General features: G+C 44.0%; 1 protein-coding gene across 1 annotated transcript in view; it reads left to right on the top strand.

Annotated features, from left to right (window-relative positions):
- Positions 1-16906, top strand: part of brip1 (BRCA1 interacting helicase 1) — a 232794-nt gene that overhangs the window by 68339 nt on the left and 147549 nt on the right. Inside the window, exon 6 of the mRNA XM_037677750.1 lies at positions 3856-3996. Within this exon, the coding sequence (XP_037533678.1) occupies positions 3856-3996 (141 nt within the window). The remainder of the gene's footprint in view (positions 1-3855; positions 3997-16906) is intronic.

Raw genomic sequence — 16906 nt, 5'->3', positions numbered from 1 at the left:
TGATAAAATCAACTAAAATCAATGATAAAATCAACTAAAATCAATGATACAATCAACTAAAATCAATGATACAATCAACTAAAATCAATGATAAAATCAACTAAAATCAATGACAAAATCAACTAAAATCAATGATACGATCAACTAAAATCTGTGATAAAATCAACTAAAATCAATGATAAAATCAACTAAAATCAATGATACAAACAACTAAAATCAACGATACAATCATGTGGAGGCAGAATAGGCTTGCTTAAAAAGAAAAGTCTTTAAGCCTTTTTTAAAGTCAGTCAATGATTGTGGAGCTCTCAGATATTCAGGGAGGGAGTTCCAGAGGCGGGGGGCAGCCACACAGAATGCCCGATCTCCCATGGTTCTTAATTTAGTTCGTGGAAGGTGGAGGAGATGACTGTTCTGTGATCGTAGGGACCGGGTGGATGAATATGGAGCAAGAAGCTCCTTCAGATAATCTGGTGAATTTCTGTATAAACACTGATGGTGATGAGAGCAATTCTGTACTGAATTCTGTAGGTGACAGGAAGCCAGTGGAGGTTATGGAGTATGGGTGTAATATGTTCAAATTTACGAGCTCTCAATAAGATCCTGGCTGCACTGTTTTGAATATATTGAAGCTTCTGAAGGTTTTTGCCAGGTATTCCAGTAAACAGGGAGTTGCAGTAGTCGAGCCTGGAGGAGACAAAGGCATGAACGAGTTTCTCTGCATCAGCAAAAGTGAGAGATGGACGAAATTTGGAGATATTTCGAAGATGGAAGAAACAGGTTTTAAACAGATGCTTAATGTGATTTTCAAATGTAAGATGAGAGTCCATTTTTATTCCAAGATTTGTAACAGAGGTGGAGAGGGGGATGTCTTGTCCGGAAAAGGAAATAGTCGTTATAGTTGAAGTTTGAACCTGGTGAGGGGTGCCAATCTCCTCATCTCCAGGCAGGTAGAGAGGGCAGCGAGTGAAGATGGAGATGACAGTGGTGAAGATGATGCTCCAGGCCTGATGTAAAGCTGTGTATCGTCGGCATAACAGTGAAAAGAAATGTTGTACTGATTAATAATTTGACCTAAAGGCAGCATGTAAAGGGAAAATAGCAGGGGCCCTAAAACTGACCCTTGAGGGACACCACAGGAGACACAGACAGTCTGGGACTTGGCATTGCCAAGACTAACACATTCCAGCCTATTGGAGAGGAAAGATTTAAACCAGTCCAGGGCAGTGTCACAGAGACCGACCTCCACATGAAGACGGTGGAGGAGGATACTATGGTCCACAGTGTCGAAAGCTGCAGTGAGGTCAAGGAGAACAAGAGGGAGGGAGAACCAGTGTCAGCAGCCATGAGGACATCATTGGTGACTCTCAGCAGTGCGGTCTGAGTACTGTGAGCTGCACGGAAGCCAGACTGAAACTTCTCATACAGGGAGTGTTGTTGTAGGCGGATCTGCAGCTGAGCAGCAACTGCTCCGTCCATCTTCCGGACGACTGCATGTACATGTTCTCATTGTATCTCGGTGCAATGATAATAATAAAGCTTATTCTGATTCTGATTCTTTTTCCAGCACTTTTGACAGAAATGGGAGGTGAGAAATTGGGCGGTAATTAGAAAGAATGTCTGGATCCAAATTAGATTTTTTCAGAAGAGGCCTAATGATGGCAGTTTTAAGAGGCAGTGGAACTTGACCAGATTGCAGTGACTTATTTATTATTTGTGTGATTAATGGGCTTATTGCAGAGTGATTGGATTTAATGAGAGACAAGGGGAAAGGATCCAGGGCGCAGGATGAAGGCTTCATTTTCTTGATGATGGTCTCCACTTCACTCAGAACAACCTCATCAAAGCAGCTCAGGGACCCAGAATGCAGACGGGTAGATGGCAGACGAAGATCAGGGAGGCTACGGAGCTGAGATCTAATGGAGTAAACTTTATAAGCGTGGTTTAACCGTGTCGCGTCGTCAATTTTCAAAGCGGCATGCTTCTCATGTTTTATCTTTGTGAAGAGCTCCCACACTTTGGAGGACTTCGGTCGAACAGTTTTCTCTGCCTTGGTCATTTGTAAAATTTACTTATTTTCCTTTGAAAACAGCCTCTGCTCCGTTTCCTCCTCCCCCTCGCTCTGTTCAACTCGCGCTGCAGAGTTATTTTTATTTTTTTACTTTATTCAGTCAGTCAGCATTGACAATGCACTGCCTGTGAACAAAACGGCTCCGCAGCGCTGTGAAAGACGCATAATCGTGCGACACAATGAATCAATAATGAAATTCGTTGCCAACGCTTTTAATCATTGATTTTTATCGATTTTATCGATTCGTTGTTGCAGCCCTACTCTAGAGCCTGTCTTGTGTGGGATTTCTCCTTCTGCCTGGCTCCTGAGCTAGTGGGGACTCTGTCTGCTCTGTGGTACAGAGTCCTGATGACTCCTAACTTGTGCTCCAAAGGGTGATGGGAGTCAAACTGCAAATACTGGTCTGTGTGGGTGGGTTTGTGGTACACCTCAGTTTGCAAATGTCCTCTATCAGAGACTGAGACCTCACAGTCCAAGAAAGCCAACCTGCCATTTTTTACATCTTCTCATGTGAACTTGATGTATTTATCCACAGAGTTGATGTGGTCAGTGAAATTTTGGACTTCCTGAGATTTGATTTTAACCCAGGTGTCGTCAACATCCCTGAACCAATGACTTGGCGGTGTCCCTGAAAAGGACGCCAAGGCTCTCTTTTCTACCTCCTCCATGTACAGGCTGTGCTAAGCGTGCCTGGTCTGTACAGTCCATCACTTGCTGAAGTTGATCTAGGCACATAGTTAGTTTCTGTTTAATGTGCTCTTCTTTGGCCTTCAAGGCCTCAATAGTAAAATTGGTCTGACTCACCCTTTCATTCAGCAGCTGGGTCTGGGCCTTCTGAAGGATCTTGCTTGCAAGAACTCTGCAGACCGAACCTTGGATGTGCTCTGTCTGCTGGACCCGGTTCTGGAGGGCAGTCTAGGAGGCAGCTGCTGCTGTCATTATTATCATCAAGCTGCTGATGGGACCTGCTAATGCTGCTAACAATACCATGCCGCTAACAGTATCATGCTGCTAACTGGACCATGTTGCTAAGATAACCTCACTGTCATCAGAACCACTGCCAATAGGACCATGCTGCTCTAGATTTATTTCTTTTTCATTCTTGGCACCTTGTTTGTTTGTTTTTTTGTTGTTGCATGCTTTGAATGAATTCTAGTTTATGTTAATTTAGTTTAAGTTAGTGCTCGTATGCTCACATTAAGTGTGTAAATTATAGCTGAACAGAATCTATGAGAATCGTGCTGCTGCTGGTCAGTGTGTTGTTTTGCACCATTAGTGACTGGCATGAATTTTAGATCTTTTAGCGTACCATTTGGCATTTGTTTAAAGTATATCTTAGTTTATATCTCATATCCTTATTTACGTTTTTTTTTTACACTTTATATTATTGCTATTGTTGGATGTAACTGGGACCCTGTGTACACAATTTCGTTCCACCATATGTACCACATGTGATGTGAATGACAAAGAAAATCTGACTCTGATGTGATTTCCTGCATTTTGTTGTATTTTAACAGGTTGTAACCATCTACGTGCTTGTAAACAAACAAACAAACAAAATATCTATATCCTGTATATATATTTTTGTTATGTTTTTGGTGGACCCCCAAGCACCGGCTTGCAGACCCACGGGGCCCCAGCTTGAGAACTACTGACTTAAACAACCATCAGAACAAGTTGTGCTATTGTCCACCTAATAAACCACCTGATAAACATGTATTGTTTTAACTTGTTTTTAAATGGTGCATGCACACGCAGTGAATTAAGATTTATCTTTTCTGCAGAGTCATAAAAGGCAGCGTCTCCAGAAAGGAGTTATCTTTATAGATGATCATGAACCTGAGCTGGAAAAGGAGACATCAGGTCTTGAGAGTTGGAGTGCAGCATCAGAAGTCCAGACAGATGGTTTGTCCTCATCTTGCCATGTAAGTGCACACACCAGGAAATAATGATGTACTGACACATGAGGGCACCATTGCTCACTAAATGTACCTTTTCTGACAACATAATTATGACCAGCTCCTACTTTCTCTTCCAGCTCTGACCATTCCTTTGACATTTTTGTTATAAAGCTGTTTTTGTTTTTCTTCATGCTAAGTATAAATGTTTCACTCATGATGCAGTATGATAAAAAATGAAAATATATACCAAGTAAATTAAAGAAAAATGAGAAGAAAAAAAATTCAAATTTAGAGAAAAGAATCGTCAACATTTAGTTATTTTGTCTTCAAAGCAATTAATTTTTGTCTCACAGTATTTAAAGTACAATTTAGGCATGGGTTCTAAAAGCCAGTTTCTGGAGAAAAATAAGGGGTATTAAACGTCACAACATTGTAGAAAAGCACAACTATTAGCATCAACAAAGTCCTTGCTCAATAATCCAGGTGTGCAATCCAACAATTTTCAGTCAGGACTTTGTTGGTTTTGAACCATTCATTCATTCATTCAACCTTTATTTCTACAGGTAAATCCCATTGAGCCTCGAGGACTCATTTACAAGAGAGACCTGATTTAACAAAGAAAGATGACAACAATGGACAACAGCAACAACAATAAACAGTTATAAAAAGTCATAATACAGGTTTTTTTTTTTTAACAAATAGGATGGCTAAAAGAAAAAAGTAGCAAAAAAAAACCAGCTAGATTCTAAGGCTAATGTAGAAAACTAAAAACAGGAACATGTCTGCATTGGTCCCTGCCAGGTGTCCAACAGATTCTTAATGCCACTTAGAGAGGTCAAAGGTCAAGAGCTTCAATTGTTTTTGTAAGATATTCCAGGAAACAGGAGCGGAGTAGGAGAAGGTCCTTTTGTCTAGTTCAGTCCTCACTGAGGGAACACTGCAGGTAATGATGTCCTGAGAGTGCACTCCGTAGCTGCACTCACAGAGAGACATGTAGGAGGAGATGTATGAAGGCAGCAGACCAGGAAGTGATTTAAAGATGAAAATATACCAGTGAGAGAGTCTGTGAAAAGTTAATGGTGACCAAACTAAACATAACGTCCCAGTGGCTTTTAAACCCCAAAATACATTACGGCAAAGACTGGTTCATCCCAAAGATCCAGTCCCCCGGCACAAACAGAGTAATATTGTGTATGCTGTTCAGTGTCAGGAGGGTGATCAGTCTTACATCGGGGAAACAAAACAGCCACAGTCCAAAAGGATGGACCAGCACAGAAGATCAACATCATCAGGCCAGGACTCTGCGGTCTACACTCATCTCCAGGCCAGAGGTCACTCTTTCAGGGATGAAGATGTTCACATCCTGGACAGAGAGGAACGATGGTTTGAGAGAGGAGTAAAGGAGGCCATCTTTGTGAAAAGAAACCGTCCATCATTAAACAGGGGTGGAGCCTCCAGGTTCAACTGTCCCCCTCTTACAATGCTGTGATTGCTAGTATCACTCAGCCCTCTGTGAACAGTAAACAGCCATCAGTGTGCTAATGACCCATTGTTAGGCTGATGGTCCTTCTTGAGCATGTGATCAGTTGGTTTTGGTTGTCAGCAGCAAACTGGTTGATCCACTCTGAGAAGGTTCTATTTAAGAGACTGAGCTGAATACAGCACCTCAGACTGAGGAAGTCTCTCGGACGAGAGACGAAACGTTTCTACATTTTTTGTTGTTTTGCTTTGTTTTGGGTTTTTTTGAATGTCCAGAGGACCAGATTTAACTTTTTTAGATTTTTCTACCTGGATTATTGAGCATGCGTCAGGATAATTACAAATCCTATTTTTTATTTTACAACAAAGAGCTATAAGAATTATTAGCATTATGAAGTGCTATGGGCACCCAACAAATATATTATTTCATCAATTGAAATTATTAAAATGTTATGATTTGGTTGAATATAGTATTTTACAAGTCATGTATAAAGCTCATAAAAATATTAGCCCCAAATATTCAATTAAAATTAGTAAAAAATAAATATAAAAAAAGGAGAGTCAATATAACTTAAGGGAATGTAAATGTTGGTAAAACCTCCATTTAGAACTAGTGTGAAGGAGCTGTGTTGTAGTTCAGGGAACAGGATTATGAATTGTCTTGATATCACCATAAACATTTCTAAAACAATTTATATGTTTAAAAAGATGTTAAAGTTGTTAGGAAAGTATAGTACCAGGTGAAGGATACCTGAAGTTTTGTTGTTTTCAGTTTGGAGATCGTTCAAGTCAAGGTTGTTGTTTGTTTCTAGTTATTTTGTATTTTTTTAAATTAGAGGCAGATAAGAATTATTTTCATCTTTCTTCAATCTTTTCATTCAATGATTTTTTTCTTTCTGATGAATTTCTCTGGCAGGGTCCAATGCAGACATGTTCCTGTTTTTAGTTTTATACATTTGTCTTGGAATCTAGCTGTTTTTTTTTTTTGTTTTGTTACCTTTTTCCTTTTAGCCATCCTATTTGTTTAAAAAAAAACAAACAAAAAAAAACTGTAGTATGAGTTTATATAACTGCTTATTGTTGTTGCTGTTGTCCATTGTTGTCATCTTTCTTTGTTGAAATCAGGTCTCTCTTGTAAATGAGTCCTCGAGGCTCAATGGGATTTAACTGTATAAATAAAGGTTGATTGATTTTATTTTAAATGAATGAATAAATGATAAAAACAAACAACAAACATAACATGCAGCGCTGGGGGTGTTTCAGGGACACATTGGCTCAAACTTTTATTGTGCTTCATCTTGTGACTCATCATCTTCTGTCAAGTGGAACAAATTAGATGTTCCAACTGCTAGTTAGAACGACACTCCGTCACATTTTGCAGCACACTGACTGAAACCGTTGGTTACGTACTGTAACCCCAGATTCTATGAGTATAGGCGTAGCCCTTTAAGGCTGTCGCTGCTGGGTTTATCCCGATATGCGAAGCATTGCACTGAAAAATTTAGTCCACGCCCACCTGCTGTGTGGGCCCCACCCGGTCCGTATAAATAACGTTAAGAGCGGGTAATCGGCTCCCAAAATAGCTTTTTCTTCAGCCATTTAGGAGCCAGTGAGGCCCGACGCTTAAAGGGCTACGCCTATACTCATAGAAGCTGGGGTTACAGTACGTAACCAACGTTCTATTTCATATAGGCTTCGCCCTTTAAGGATGTCGCTGATTGGTTAAGGGCGAAGCAGATGTGGTCCTCGCCTCACTGGGTCCATTTGAACACGGTATGAAGCAGAAGCTTGCCCAAAGAACGTCTTCTCACTCACCTCCCGATGTGCGTAATTACGCATTGCGTAATTATGTGTACCATGCACAGACGCATGTTGTGTAACTATGCGTTCTGAATGCATGAACGCCCCGGAAAACTTCAATGGGGAGAGAAAAATGCTGAAAAGAGCCATGAACCAACCGGTTTACAGCTGAACAGTATGAACAGATTAATAATAACAGGAGAGCTGATTATTAATCAAATGAACTGATTGGTAACAATAGTCATGAACTGATTAGTGACAATAGAACCAAAATAACAATCACAACTTGAGATCGATAACAACATCTCACACTGTAATGCATGCAGACAGATGTGAGTTTAAACAGAGTTCCATGAAACAACAATATTCATTCTGTAAAACACTAAGGACAGAATGTGTCATTGGACGAGCCGTCACATCATGTAGATAAAAGTGAATAAATGAGCAGGGTGTTGACCACGCGGCCGCAGTGCAAATATCCTGCATTGTCATACCATTATGCAAAGCAGTCGAAGATGCGATACCCCTGGTCGAGTGTGCTCTGAGGTTGACAGGAGGCTCTAAATCTGATGCTCTGTAGGCTTCAGAAATGGCCTCAAACCAGTGTGACGAGCGCTGGGTGGATAACGGGCGACCTGCAGATGCATCTCTATAATGCTCAAACAAATGTTGATGCATTGCAGCTGTGCTCGCTATGTAACACGTCCATGCCCGCACCATACAGAGTAGATGGAAAAACGCTTCTTCTTCTGATCTGTGGGGGGAAGAGAAAAAACCCCTCCAACGATATCACTCTTGTTTTAAAAGAGCTCATGATGTTTTTAGGCATAAAAGCTGAATTTGGTCTTAAATCAGCTGAGCTGCCGTCAGCCTGAATTCTGAGACATGACGGAGCGACGGAGAGATGGCTGCAGCGTACGTTTTAATCGTGCTGGACGCCAAATTTCTGTCCATCAGCTGTTGTAGAAAGGACAGCATGCCACCTAGTGGACATGAGGTGGCCTCTACACCCTTCTCTGTACACCAGCGCTGGCTGAAAAGCTGTCCGCTTTGATGTGTACAGCGCTGTGGTAGATGCAGCACGTGAAACCTGAATTGTGCGCACTACATCCTGTGGGAGACCATCCTTTCTAAGCGGATCCGTTCAGCGGCCAGACCACAGGTGCTGGCCTATTTCTGGGTAACTCCTAATCGCTCCTCCTACCTGGAGGAGAGTGTCCTCCCTCCACGGCCGTTTCCACGGGCGCCCCGACAGCAGGCGTTACAGGACTGGGAACCATGGTGCGTTCACGCGTTCGGGGGCCACCAGGAGAGCTGTCAATCCCTTCTTCTGAACTCGGTTCAGGATCCGTAAAATCGGAGAAGGTGGAGGAAAACGCGTACAGAAGCATTTTGCGCCATGGGCTGTGGGCAAACGCATCCACCCCCAGCGGTGATTCGACTCGCGGGCTCAGGGAAAACCATAATTGACACTGAGTGTTTTCTCGTGTCGCAAATTGCTGCTATTTCAATCTGAGTCAAAATGCTCCGTCAGAGGATGATTAAAGGTTGTTCTGTCTCCGACAACTTTGAGACAAGAAGAAAACATGGCTGCAACATACGATAATCGTGCTGGACGCCAGATTTCTGTCCATCGACTGCTGCAGAAAAGGACAGCACGTCGTCCAGTGGACATGAAGTGGCCTCTATTCCTTCTCTGTACACCTTTTACAAAATGTTTCATCAGCAGATGATTAAAACTGTTCTGTCTCAAAAATTTTGTGACAGGAAGAGATAGCCGCAGTGAACGTTTTACACGAGATGAACACCAGATCTCTGTCCATCAGCTGCTGCAGAAAGGACACCACCTAGTGAACATGAAATGGCCTCTACACCTTTCTCTCTACAGCAGGGCTGAAAAACTGACCACTTGATGTGAACAGCGCTGTGGTGGTTACAGCACGTGAATCCTGAATCGTACAAACTACATCTTGAGAGAGATCCATCCTCTCAAAAGGATCCGCACAGCGGCCATATCACAGGTGCTAGCCTATTCTGATTAACTCCTGATCGCTCCTCCCGCCTGGAGGAGAGCATCCTCCCTCCACGGCAGGTTCCACGAGCGCCCCGATAACAAGTGTCGTAGGCCTGGGAACCATGATGCCTTCACGCACTTGGGACAGAGGAGCTGTCAGTCCCTCCTCCTGAGCTCGGTTCAGAAAACCGTGATAGCAGAGGGAGTGAGGGAGGTGAAGAAGCATTACGACCACAGGCTGCGAGCAAACACGTCTACCCCTAGTGGTGGATCGTCCCGTGGCTCCATGATAATTATAGTTGACATCGAGCATTCTCTCATGTTGCTACACGTCCACAGCCTCTCGCAGGATTTCTGCCGCGTCTGAGCCATAGCTCTGGATGGAAGGTCCCCGGTCCCCGTGCCGCAAAGGACCGTCTTTGGACATCACATCCGTCCCCTGTTCAGAACACAGGAGATGTACCCTACTCCAATGGAGAGCAGAGTGGGTGTGTCCCACTCAGCATCCGTCTCCCAATGTGGCACATGGGTTGAGCACATGCATCTCCTGCCAGTTATGTATGCAACAGTCACTTGCTGTCTGTGTGAATCCAAAAACCCTAATGATTCCGCAGCACTGAGGCAAAGTGTTGAATCACATTCAAAAACCCCGTGCGACACTCAAAAAACATTTAAATGAGCTGCTGTGTAGAGAACCACAGCGCCCCCACAGCTCGTTAAATGTGTGTGCCTCTGTGAAGTCTGACATGTGTGACGTAGGTCTGCTGACGGAAAACAGCTGATATCACTCAACCGGTTTACGTGAGTTGCACTGCTGCCACCTGTCTGTACAAACTGCTCAGCAGCAGCAGAGGTCCAGATAAGGCAGAATTCTCCTCCCTGCTCTGTGCGGCGGCTGCAGAGTGGCTCGGGCGCATTAATGGAATGATGTTTCTCACAGTTCAAAATTGACAAATCTAGAATAAATCTCATCTTTCCGGTTCGTTGGGACCAGGGAGTGACGAGAGAGGAACCCTGCGTTTTCCTCTCCTTCTGAGACTCTGGAAATTACATTTTAATCAGAATTTCCTGAGCTTCTGCGAGAGGGGACGAGATCTGTTCTAGAAATGACAGAAAACGTCACTAGAGTTCCTCCGCACCGGGGTGTGAACTGTACTGCAGCGTGAATCCCCTGATGAAAACGGTTCGCCTATCCGTCGAGCGCGCGCTCATTGCCACTCGTTTATAAAGTTATAAAGTGGGCACGCGTTTATGCTGTGAACTCGCATGCATGCTGATGTGAGCTGGTGCGCGCTGAAGGAGAAAGAAAAAACGCGCGCCCCCGAGCATGCAAATCGTTTGTGCGCTTGCTGATGCTGTGGGACGCAGCTCATCTGTGTTGTGCTCACGTTGTGTGCCGCTGCTCCGTGTAAATGTTCGGGGAGCGGGTGCACGTATGAGCCGACGTGCCCTGAAGAGTCGTGTGTGCGCGCCCTCATTCATGCGACGTCTTAAGCGAGGATTGCCGCGGGAGCGCGCGTTTGACACTGGTGCGGTCAGGAAGCAACGCGTGGCATCGGTGGGGCGAGGTTACCACTGTGCTCGTTCTGCAGAACACGTTAATTCTTGGCTGCGAATCACGTGAGCTTTTGAGTGATTACACGAGCTGCAGTGTTAATTCAGAAAACTTTCTTCGAGGATGAAGGAGCGGAGCCGCTGTGAGGCTTGTGAAACTGTTGATGCTGCGGGAGCTCGCGTTTGACACCAGTGCGGTGAAAACGCGTGTTGCTCCTGCCGAGAGCGAGATACGTTACTGGGCTCTTACCGCGGTCTCACGTTTACGTTGACGTGAACGGCGGGCGCTGAGAGCTGCGTGCACGCTTTCATAATGCAGCACCTTATAGGTGAAGGCTGCTCGTGCTGCGGGAGCGCGTGTTGGCATTGCCGGCAGTGAATGAAACAACCTTAAAAGGCTCATTCGTGATGAGTGTGTGTGATGGGGCCGCTGTCAGATCATCCGTGCTGACAGCCTGGCTAAAAGACACTTCATCATAAAATGATGTTTATTTCCACATCGTGTCATCAACACGCATCCAGCAAACCAACACCTGGTTATCTTCCCTTGAGCTTATGGTTTTGTTGTCCTAGAAGGCCCCCTGTTGGCAGATATTGGGAAAAGTTGAACTTCCGGATGCCAGGGACGTCTGACGGGAGGGACTGGCGTAGCAGAGCTGGGGAGGCGTTGTGCAACCGTGGAGCATCTTGAAATGATCTCTCGTTGATGAAGGCCCTCCAACAAAAAGCTTCTGCAGCTCCCCTGAGAGGAAGGTGGAGTGACGAGCCAGGAGAACCTCTGGGACCTCGTTCTCTGGCTGCGATGCGGGCCGGCAGACAGCAAAAGAGGTGCACCGGTTGGGGATGACGTCAGCTGCCCTACAGACGGAGCGTACTGCAGGGGCCGACAGCGCCGTTAGCAAACAGCCGCGACGAGCGGGAGCGAGCCGAAGGTCAGAGCCGTCTCTTCCCGCCTCTGAACGTGTACGCCAACAGTGTAACGTGTTGTCCGCTGCGGCCGTCTGGAACGCATGCTGGTGAGCTCAGTTGGAGAGCGGTTTCACTGTCTGGGTTACGCTAACCGGAGGCACGGGACGCTGGTCCACCTGGACATCTTGCTCCAATGAAGCCTCCGTCAGGCTCGGCTCCAGGGGGCACTGAGGGAATTTCCGCTCAGTGAACCCCTGCTCTGGAGATGGGCGCGGACTGTGGAGACCGGCCCCCCAATCTATCAGGAAAGCCGGCTGTGGCCTTGCCCTTTGGACGTGTTGTTGGGAAACAGGCCAGATGGATCAGGACGGTGAGCCGGACTGGAGCCTAGAAAAAACCTTCCCGCCGGATCATCCAAACTTGCGGGAAAGGCGCTGGACGTAAAAAAGGGTCCCTTCATGCCAGCGGCTCATGGATTACGCCGCGCAACCCCAAAGGGCGCCGTTGGCCGGGAGCAGTGTGATCGCCGATGCGAAACGAGGTGGGATGAGGTGAGAATTCGCTTAGCCCCCCTCCACCGACACTACGCTCTCCAGGAGGGAATGAGCAGCGGGGGGCTGCAGCTGACGTGGCCTGTCCCGGAGGAACCATCCGATTCGCTCCGAAGGTCGGCGATAAGAGGAAAATTACAAGATGGCGTTGTCCAGCGTGTAGCGACCTGTCACTGAGAAATATTCATCGGCGCTTACCTTGAAACAAGACTGCTCGTCAGCTTCTCCTCGGGGAGGAGAGCTCACCGGGATGACCGGAGGTCGACGTGCTGGGCCAAGCATTCTTAACAAAGGTTGGTCATCTACACAACTTTCCTTCTTCATTCTTCCGACAGTGCTATTAGCTCGCTGAAGAAAAAATGGGAACCGATTACCCGCTCTTAACGTAATTTATATGGACCGGGTGGGGCCCACACAGCAGGTGGGCGTGGACTAAATTTTTCAGTGCAATGCTCCGCATATCGGGATAAACCCATCAGTGACAGCCTTAAAGGGTGAAGCCTATACGAAATAGAACTGCAGTTTATCGGATCTTAGAAAGCCGAACCACTTCCAAACCAGCAAATTAGTCTTTCCTCTCTTATCATTGATGTCATCTGCTTCTCTTTGCTTGTGAAAGCTTGTTCAGTCACATTCTGACGATCATGGGCACTCATTTTGAAGCGAAAACTTAATGCGCGTTGGAGATTAGCCTAGCTTAGCCTGCTACCACTAACGCCTTCTGGACTTGAGCTCTGCGTAACATTACGTCACCACGCAGTTACGTAGTTGTGTTGCACTTTTTTCTGTCCGGGTTGAAACTGAAGTGGCCACTTCAACCCGAACAGAAAAAGCTGTAATCCTATCGAAATATCGAAAATGTGCTAAAAATTCATATCATCGTTATTGAATAAAAGTACATCATGAGATATATCGATATCAAATTATTTTCCAGCTCTAGTATGTCTATAAAATTGTTATAATTACACCTCTGTGCAACATTGTGTTCTTATTAACATTAAAGAAAAAAAAGAATATAGATCAATTTACAACAAAGATTAATTTTATTAACATGTTTTTTAGTTTGTAACAGAAACAACTTAAAGTGCATGAATTTGCCTGAAAAAAAACAACAATCCTTATTTAAAATGTAAACATTGCGGACCATTTGATACTGAAAAATGAATTTATTATTGATCAGCAACATTTTAACTCTGAAGTTTTATATAAAACACTTTGACCTACAAAACAAAAATGAATAAAACAATTTATGCTGATTTAAAAAAAAATAAAAATGAGGAAGTCAGGATCAATGAGCACACTCATAGATAAAACTAAAACATTTTGTCAACATGAAAGAAGAAAGGGGGCAGGTGTCGCTCTCTCTTGGACTTTACTCTTTGTCTCCTACATGCTGTGGGTGACAAACGTCTGAGACTTATTTGAAAGGGAGCCATCACTGGCAATAATGGTGCTTAAAGGGTTTATTGCACATGATCAGTGTTATAATAATACTTCATGATTTTTTTCTGGCTATCTTTACAGGTCTTAGCTATCAGACACATAAATGGCAGCTTAGTTTTAATTTATGAGTTCACTTTAATCATTCATGTTGTCAACAGGCTCCCAGTCACACATTTTTGCCACCACTGGGTGGCAATATGCTCCATCAAATTAATACAAAATTGTTTCAAACCTTAGCAGGCTTTACATGAGATAAGCATCATAGAGTTTTAAATTTAGTTTTAATTTCTTCTGGTGGAAAAAAAAGTTTTTTGTTTTTTTTCATTCATTCAACCTTTATTTAGACAGGTAAATCCAATTGAGCCTCTAGGACTCATTTACAAGAGAGACCTGATTTCAACAAAGAAAGATGACAACAATGGACAACAGCGACAACAATAAACAGTTATAAAAAGTCATACAGATTTTTTTTTTTAAATAAATAAGATGGCTAAAAAAAAGAAAAGTAACAAAAAAAACAGCTAGATTCTAAGGCGAATGTAGAAAACTAAAAACAGGAACATGTCTGCATTGGTCCCTGTCAGGAGTCCAACAGCTTCTTAAAGTCACTTAGAGAGGTCAAGGTCGAGAGCTTCAAATCTTTTACAATGTATTCCAGGAAACAGGAGCAGAGTAGGAGAAGGCCCTTTTGTCTAGTTCAGTCCTCATTGAGGGAACACTGCAGGTAATGATGTCCTGAGAGCGCACGCTGTTGCTGCACTCACACAGAGACATGTAGGAGGAGATGTATGAAGGCAGCAGACCAAGAAGTGATTTAAAGATGAAAATGTACCAGTGAGAGAGTCTGTGTGAAGTTAATGGTGACCAGTTAACCAGTGAATACTGGGTGCAGTGGTGGGTATGGTAGTTACAGCCAGTTATGAATCTTAGTGCACCATGATAGACATCATCCAACATCTGCAGGGTTCTTGTAGGAGCGTTCATGTAAATAATGTCACCGTGATCAATGGAGGGAAGGAAAGTCACAGATACAAGGTGTTTCCTAACATTCAGAGTTAGACAGGATCTATTTCTGAAAAAGAAACCCAGTTTAACTTTGAGTTTCTTTACCAAGTTTTCCACGTGGAGCTTAAAAGAGAGATGTGAATCGACCAAGATACCCAAATATTTATAGGAATCAAGAAACTCAATCGGGACACCATTTGAGGATGAAATCGGAGGAAGAACTGCTGGGACCAACTTCCTGTTTGAAAAAAGCATCCCTTTGGTTTTGTTGGCATTTAAGGCAGTTTGAGGCAGAACAAATCTGACTGGATGATGTCAAATGCTGATTGCAAAAGCTGGAAAGCCTTAGCAACTGTTTTAGCTTGACAATAAACAACTGTGTCATCAACATAGAAATGTATGGATGCATCAGGGATGTTTTCACCTACAGATTTAGACCTAGATTGTAAAGAGGGTGGGTCCTAAAACTGAGTCTTGTGGTACACCATTGTTGACTGTTAAGTAACTGGAGGAAGTACCATTATGTTGAACACATTGCCTCCGGTCTGAGAGATAGTTAGAGAACCAACCAATGGTGTTCATAAAGTGTGGTTTATTAATTATAGCCTTGTTCTGCCAGGTATCAAAGTGGTTTATGTTTAGGGATTTTCTTCATGTACCAAAGACCAACATGTTCACCATTATCAGACGGGTACAGTCGTAGCCATTCTGAAGTTCACAGGGGTGTTTTACCTTCTGCAACAACATCTAAACCTATCACAAGTGTGTGTCTGGGAACAAGAACTGATGGTGTAAGCTGGAAAAAAAGAGAAGGGAAAGTGAAGTCGAAAAGCACCTTTGTCTATGGTTTCACTTCAGCCACATGACCCAAACTCCTTTGTCCCACTAGCGCTGACTGATGGCCTCAATGGGGCCCTTTGAAGCAAGCTCCACTTTTAATTAAGAGGGTTTGCCTCACTTGGGCTGCTGATCTGTGAAAGCTAGAGGGATAAATATTGCATGGGGTTCACCCTCTGGTTACTGCACCTGAGGGGGATAAACAGGTGCTTTGGAGGGCAGGTATTTGGCAGGGCCCCTACTTGCTCAAAGCAGTCATATCAGGAGTGTGTGTGTGTGTGTGGGGGTGGGTGTTAGGGTTGACTATTGCTGCTCACCCTTATTGGAAAGAACTCCAAGTCCTTAACATCTCTGGAATGAGACGCAAATTGGCATTCAGCCATAGGCGCCAGGAGTACGTAAATGATCCACACCCAGCGTTTGTGCCTTCAGACTGGCCTCTTTAAAGTGTGAGATTTCCATCTCTGTGATGTTTACTAGGGGTGAAACCACAAAAGTCTATTTGTGAAAGTTTTGAGGTGTTCTGCAATACCACTGATTTATGTTTAGTCAATTCAACTACTTGGCTGAGACTACTGGATAAATATTGCTTATGCTTAGCAGTATGAGTATCAAAAATACATGTGCTGCACTAAAGGCACCTACAGAAACTGTCTAAATAAAAGGACAAAGTTCAAATCTCCAAGACAATTTGCTTGTTACTACAGTAAAAAAAATCATGTCACACTAATTTCTAACCCACCCCCTTACAATTGTTCAGTACTAAATAAATGTTTGATCCTTTGAGATGATCTGGTTTTCTTCTTGCCCCCCTATGTCAGTTATTTCTATTCTTTTAAAGTGAGTGTCTACCCTGGGCTGTGGAGCCAGGCTTGAAACCTTGTTGCCTTGGCATGTCATGAGGTAGCCATGTAAAAGGATACTCGTGTCAGCTGTTTCCTGCCGGTGCTCTTGACAAGGGTCTCTATTCTTCAGCAAGTCCCGCTATACAGCCCTAATTTCCTTCACATCCCCCCATTTGCCAATGAATAAGTAATTATTGGCCATCTTGGGGCAGGATATTTGGATGGCTCTATGTAATGTGGCAGTAGCAGGTAAGGTGATCAGGCCCTAGGCCCAGGCTGTGGGGCATAACTGTTCAAGAAGAGAAAGGTAACCTGAACTGGTGCCGGGGCCCTACTGCACCTCTGTTTATTTTTCACATTGGACCAGGGCTTGTTATCCCTTTTAACATTGAGAGGAGGCTCTCAAAGAGTCTTATCTAGCCTTCACCTAACTTCGTAATATTTGATGGGCAAACACGCCTGGAAAATCGGAGCCACTGGGTAACTTGAGCATCTCA

Source organism: Nematolebias whitei, chromosome 6, assembly GCF_014905685.2.
Source record: "Nematolebias whitei isolate Nwh7 chromosome 6, NemWhi1, whole genome shotgun sequence".
Lineage (NCBI taxonomy): Eukaryota > Metazoa > Chordata > Actinopteri > Cyprinodontiformes > Rivulidae > Nematolebias > Nematolebias whitei.
This window is presented reverse-complemented; position numbering and strand designations above follow the sequence as displayed.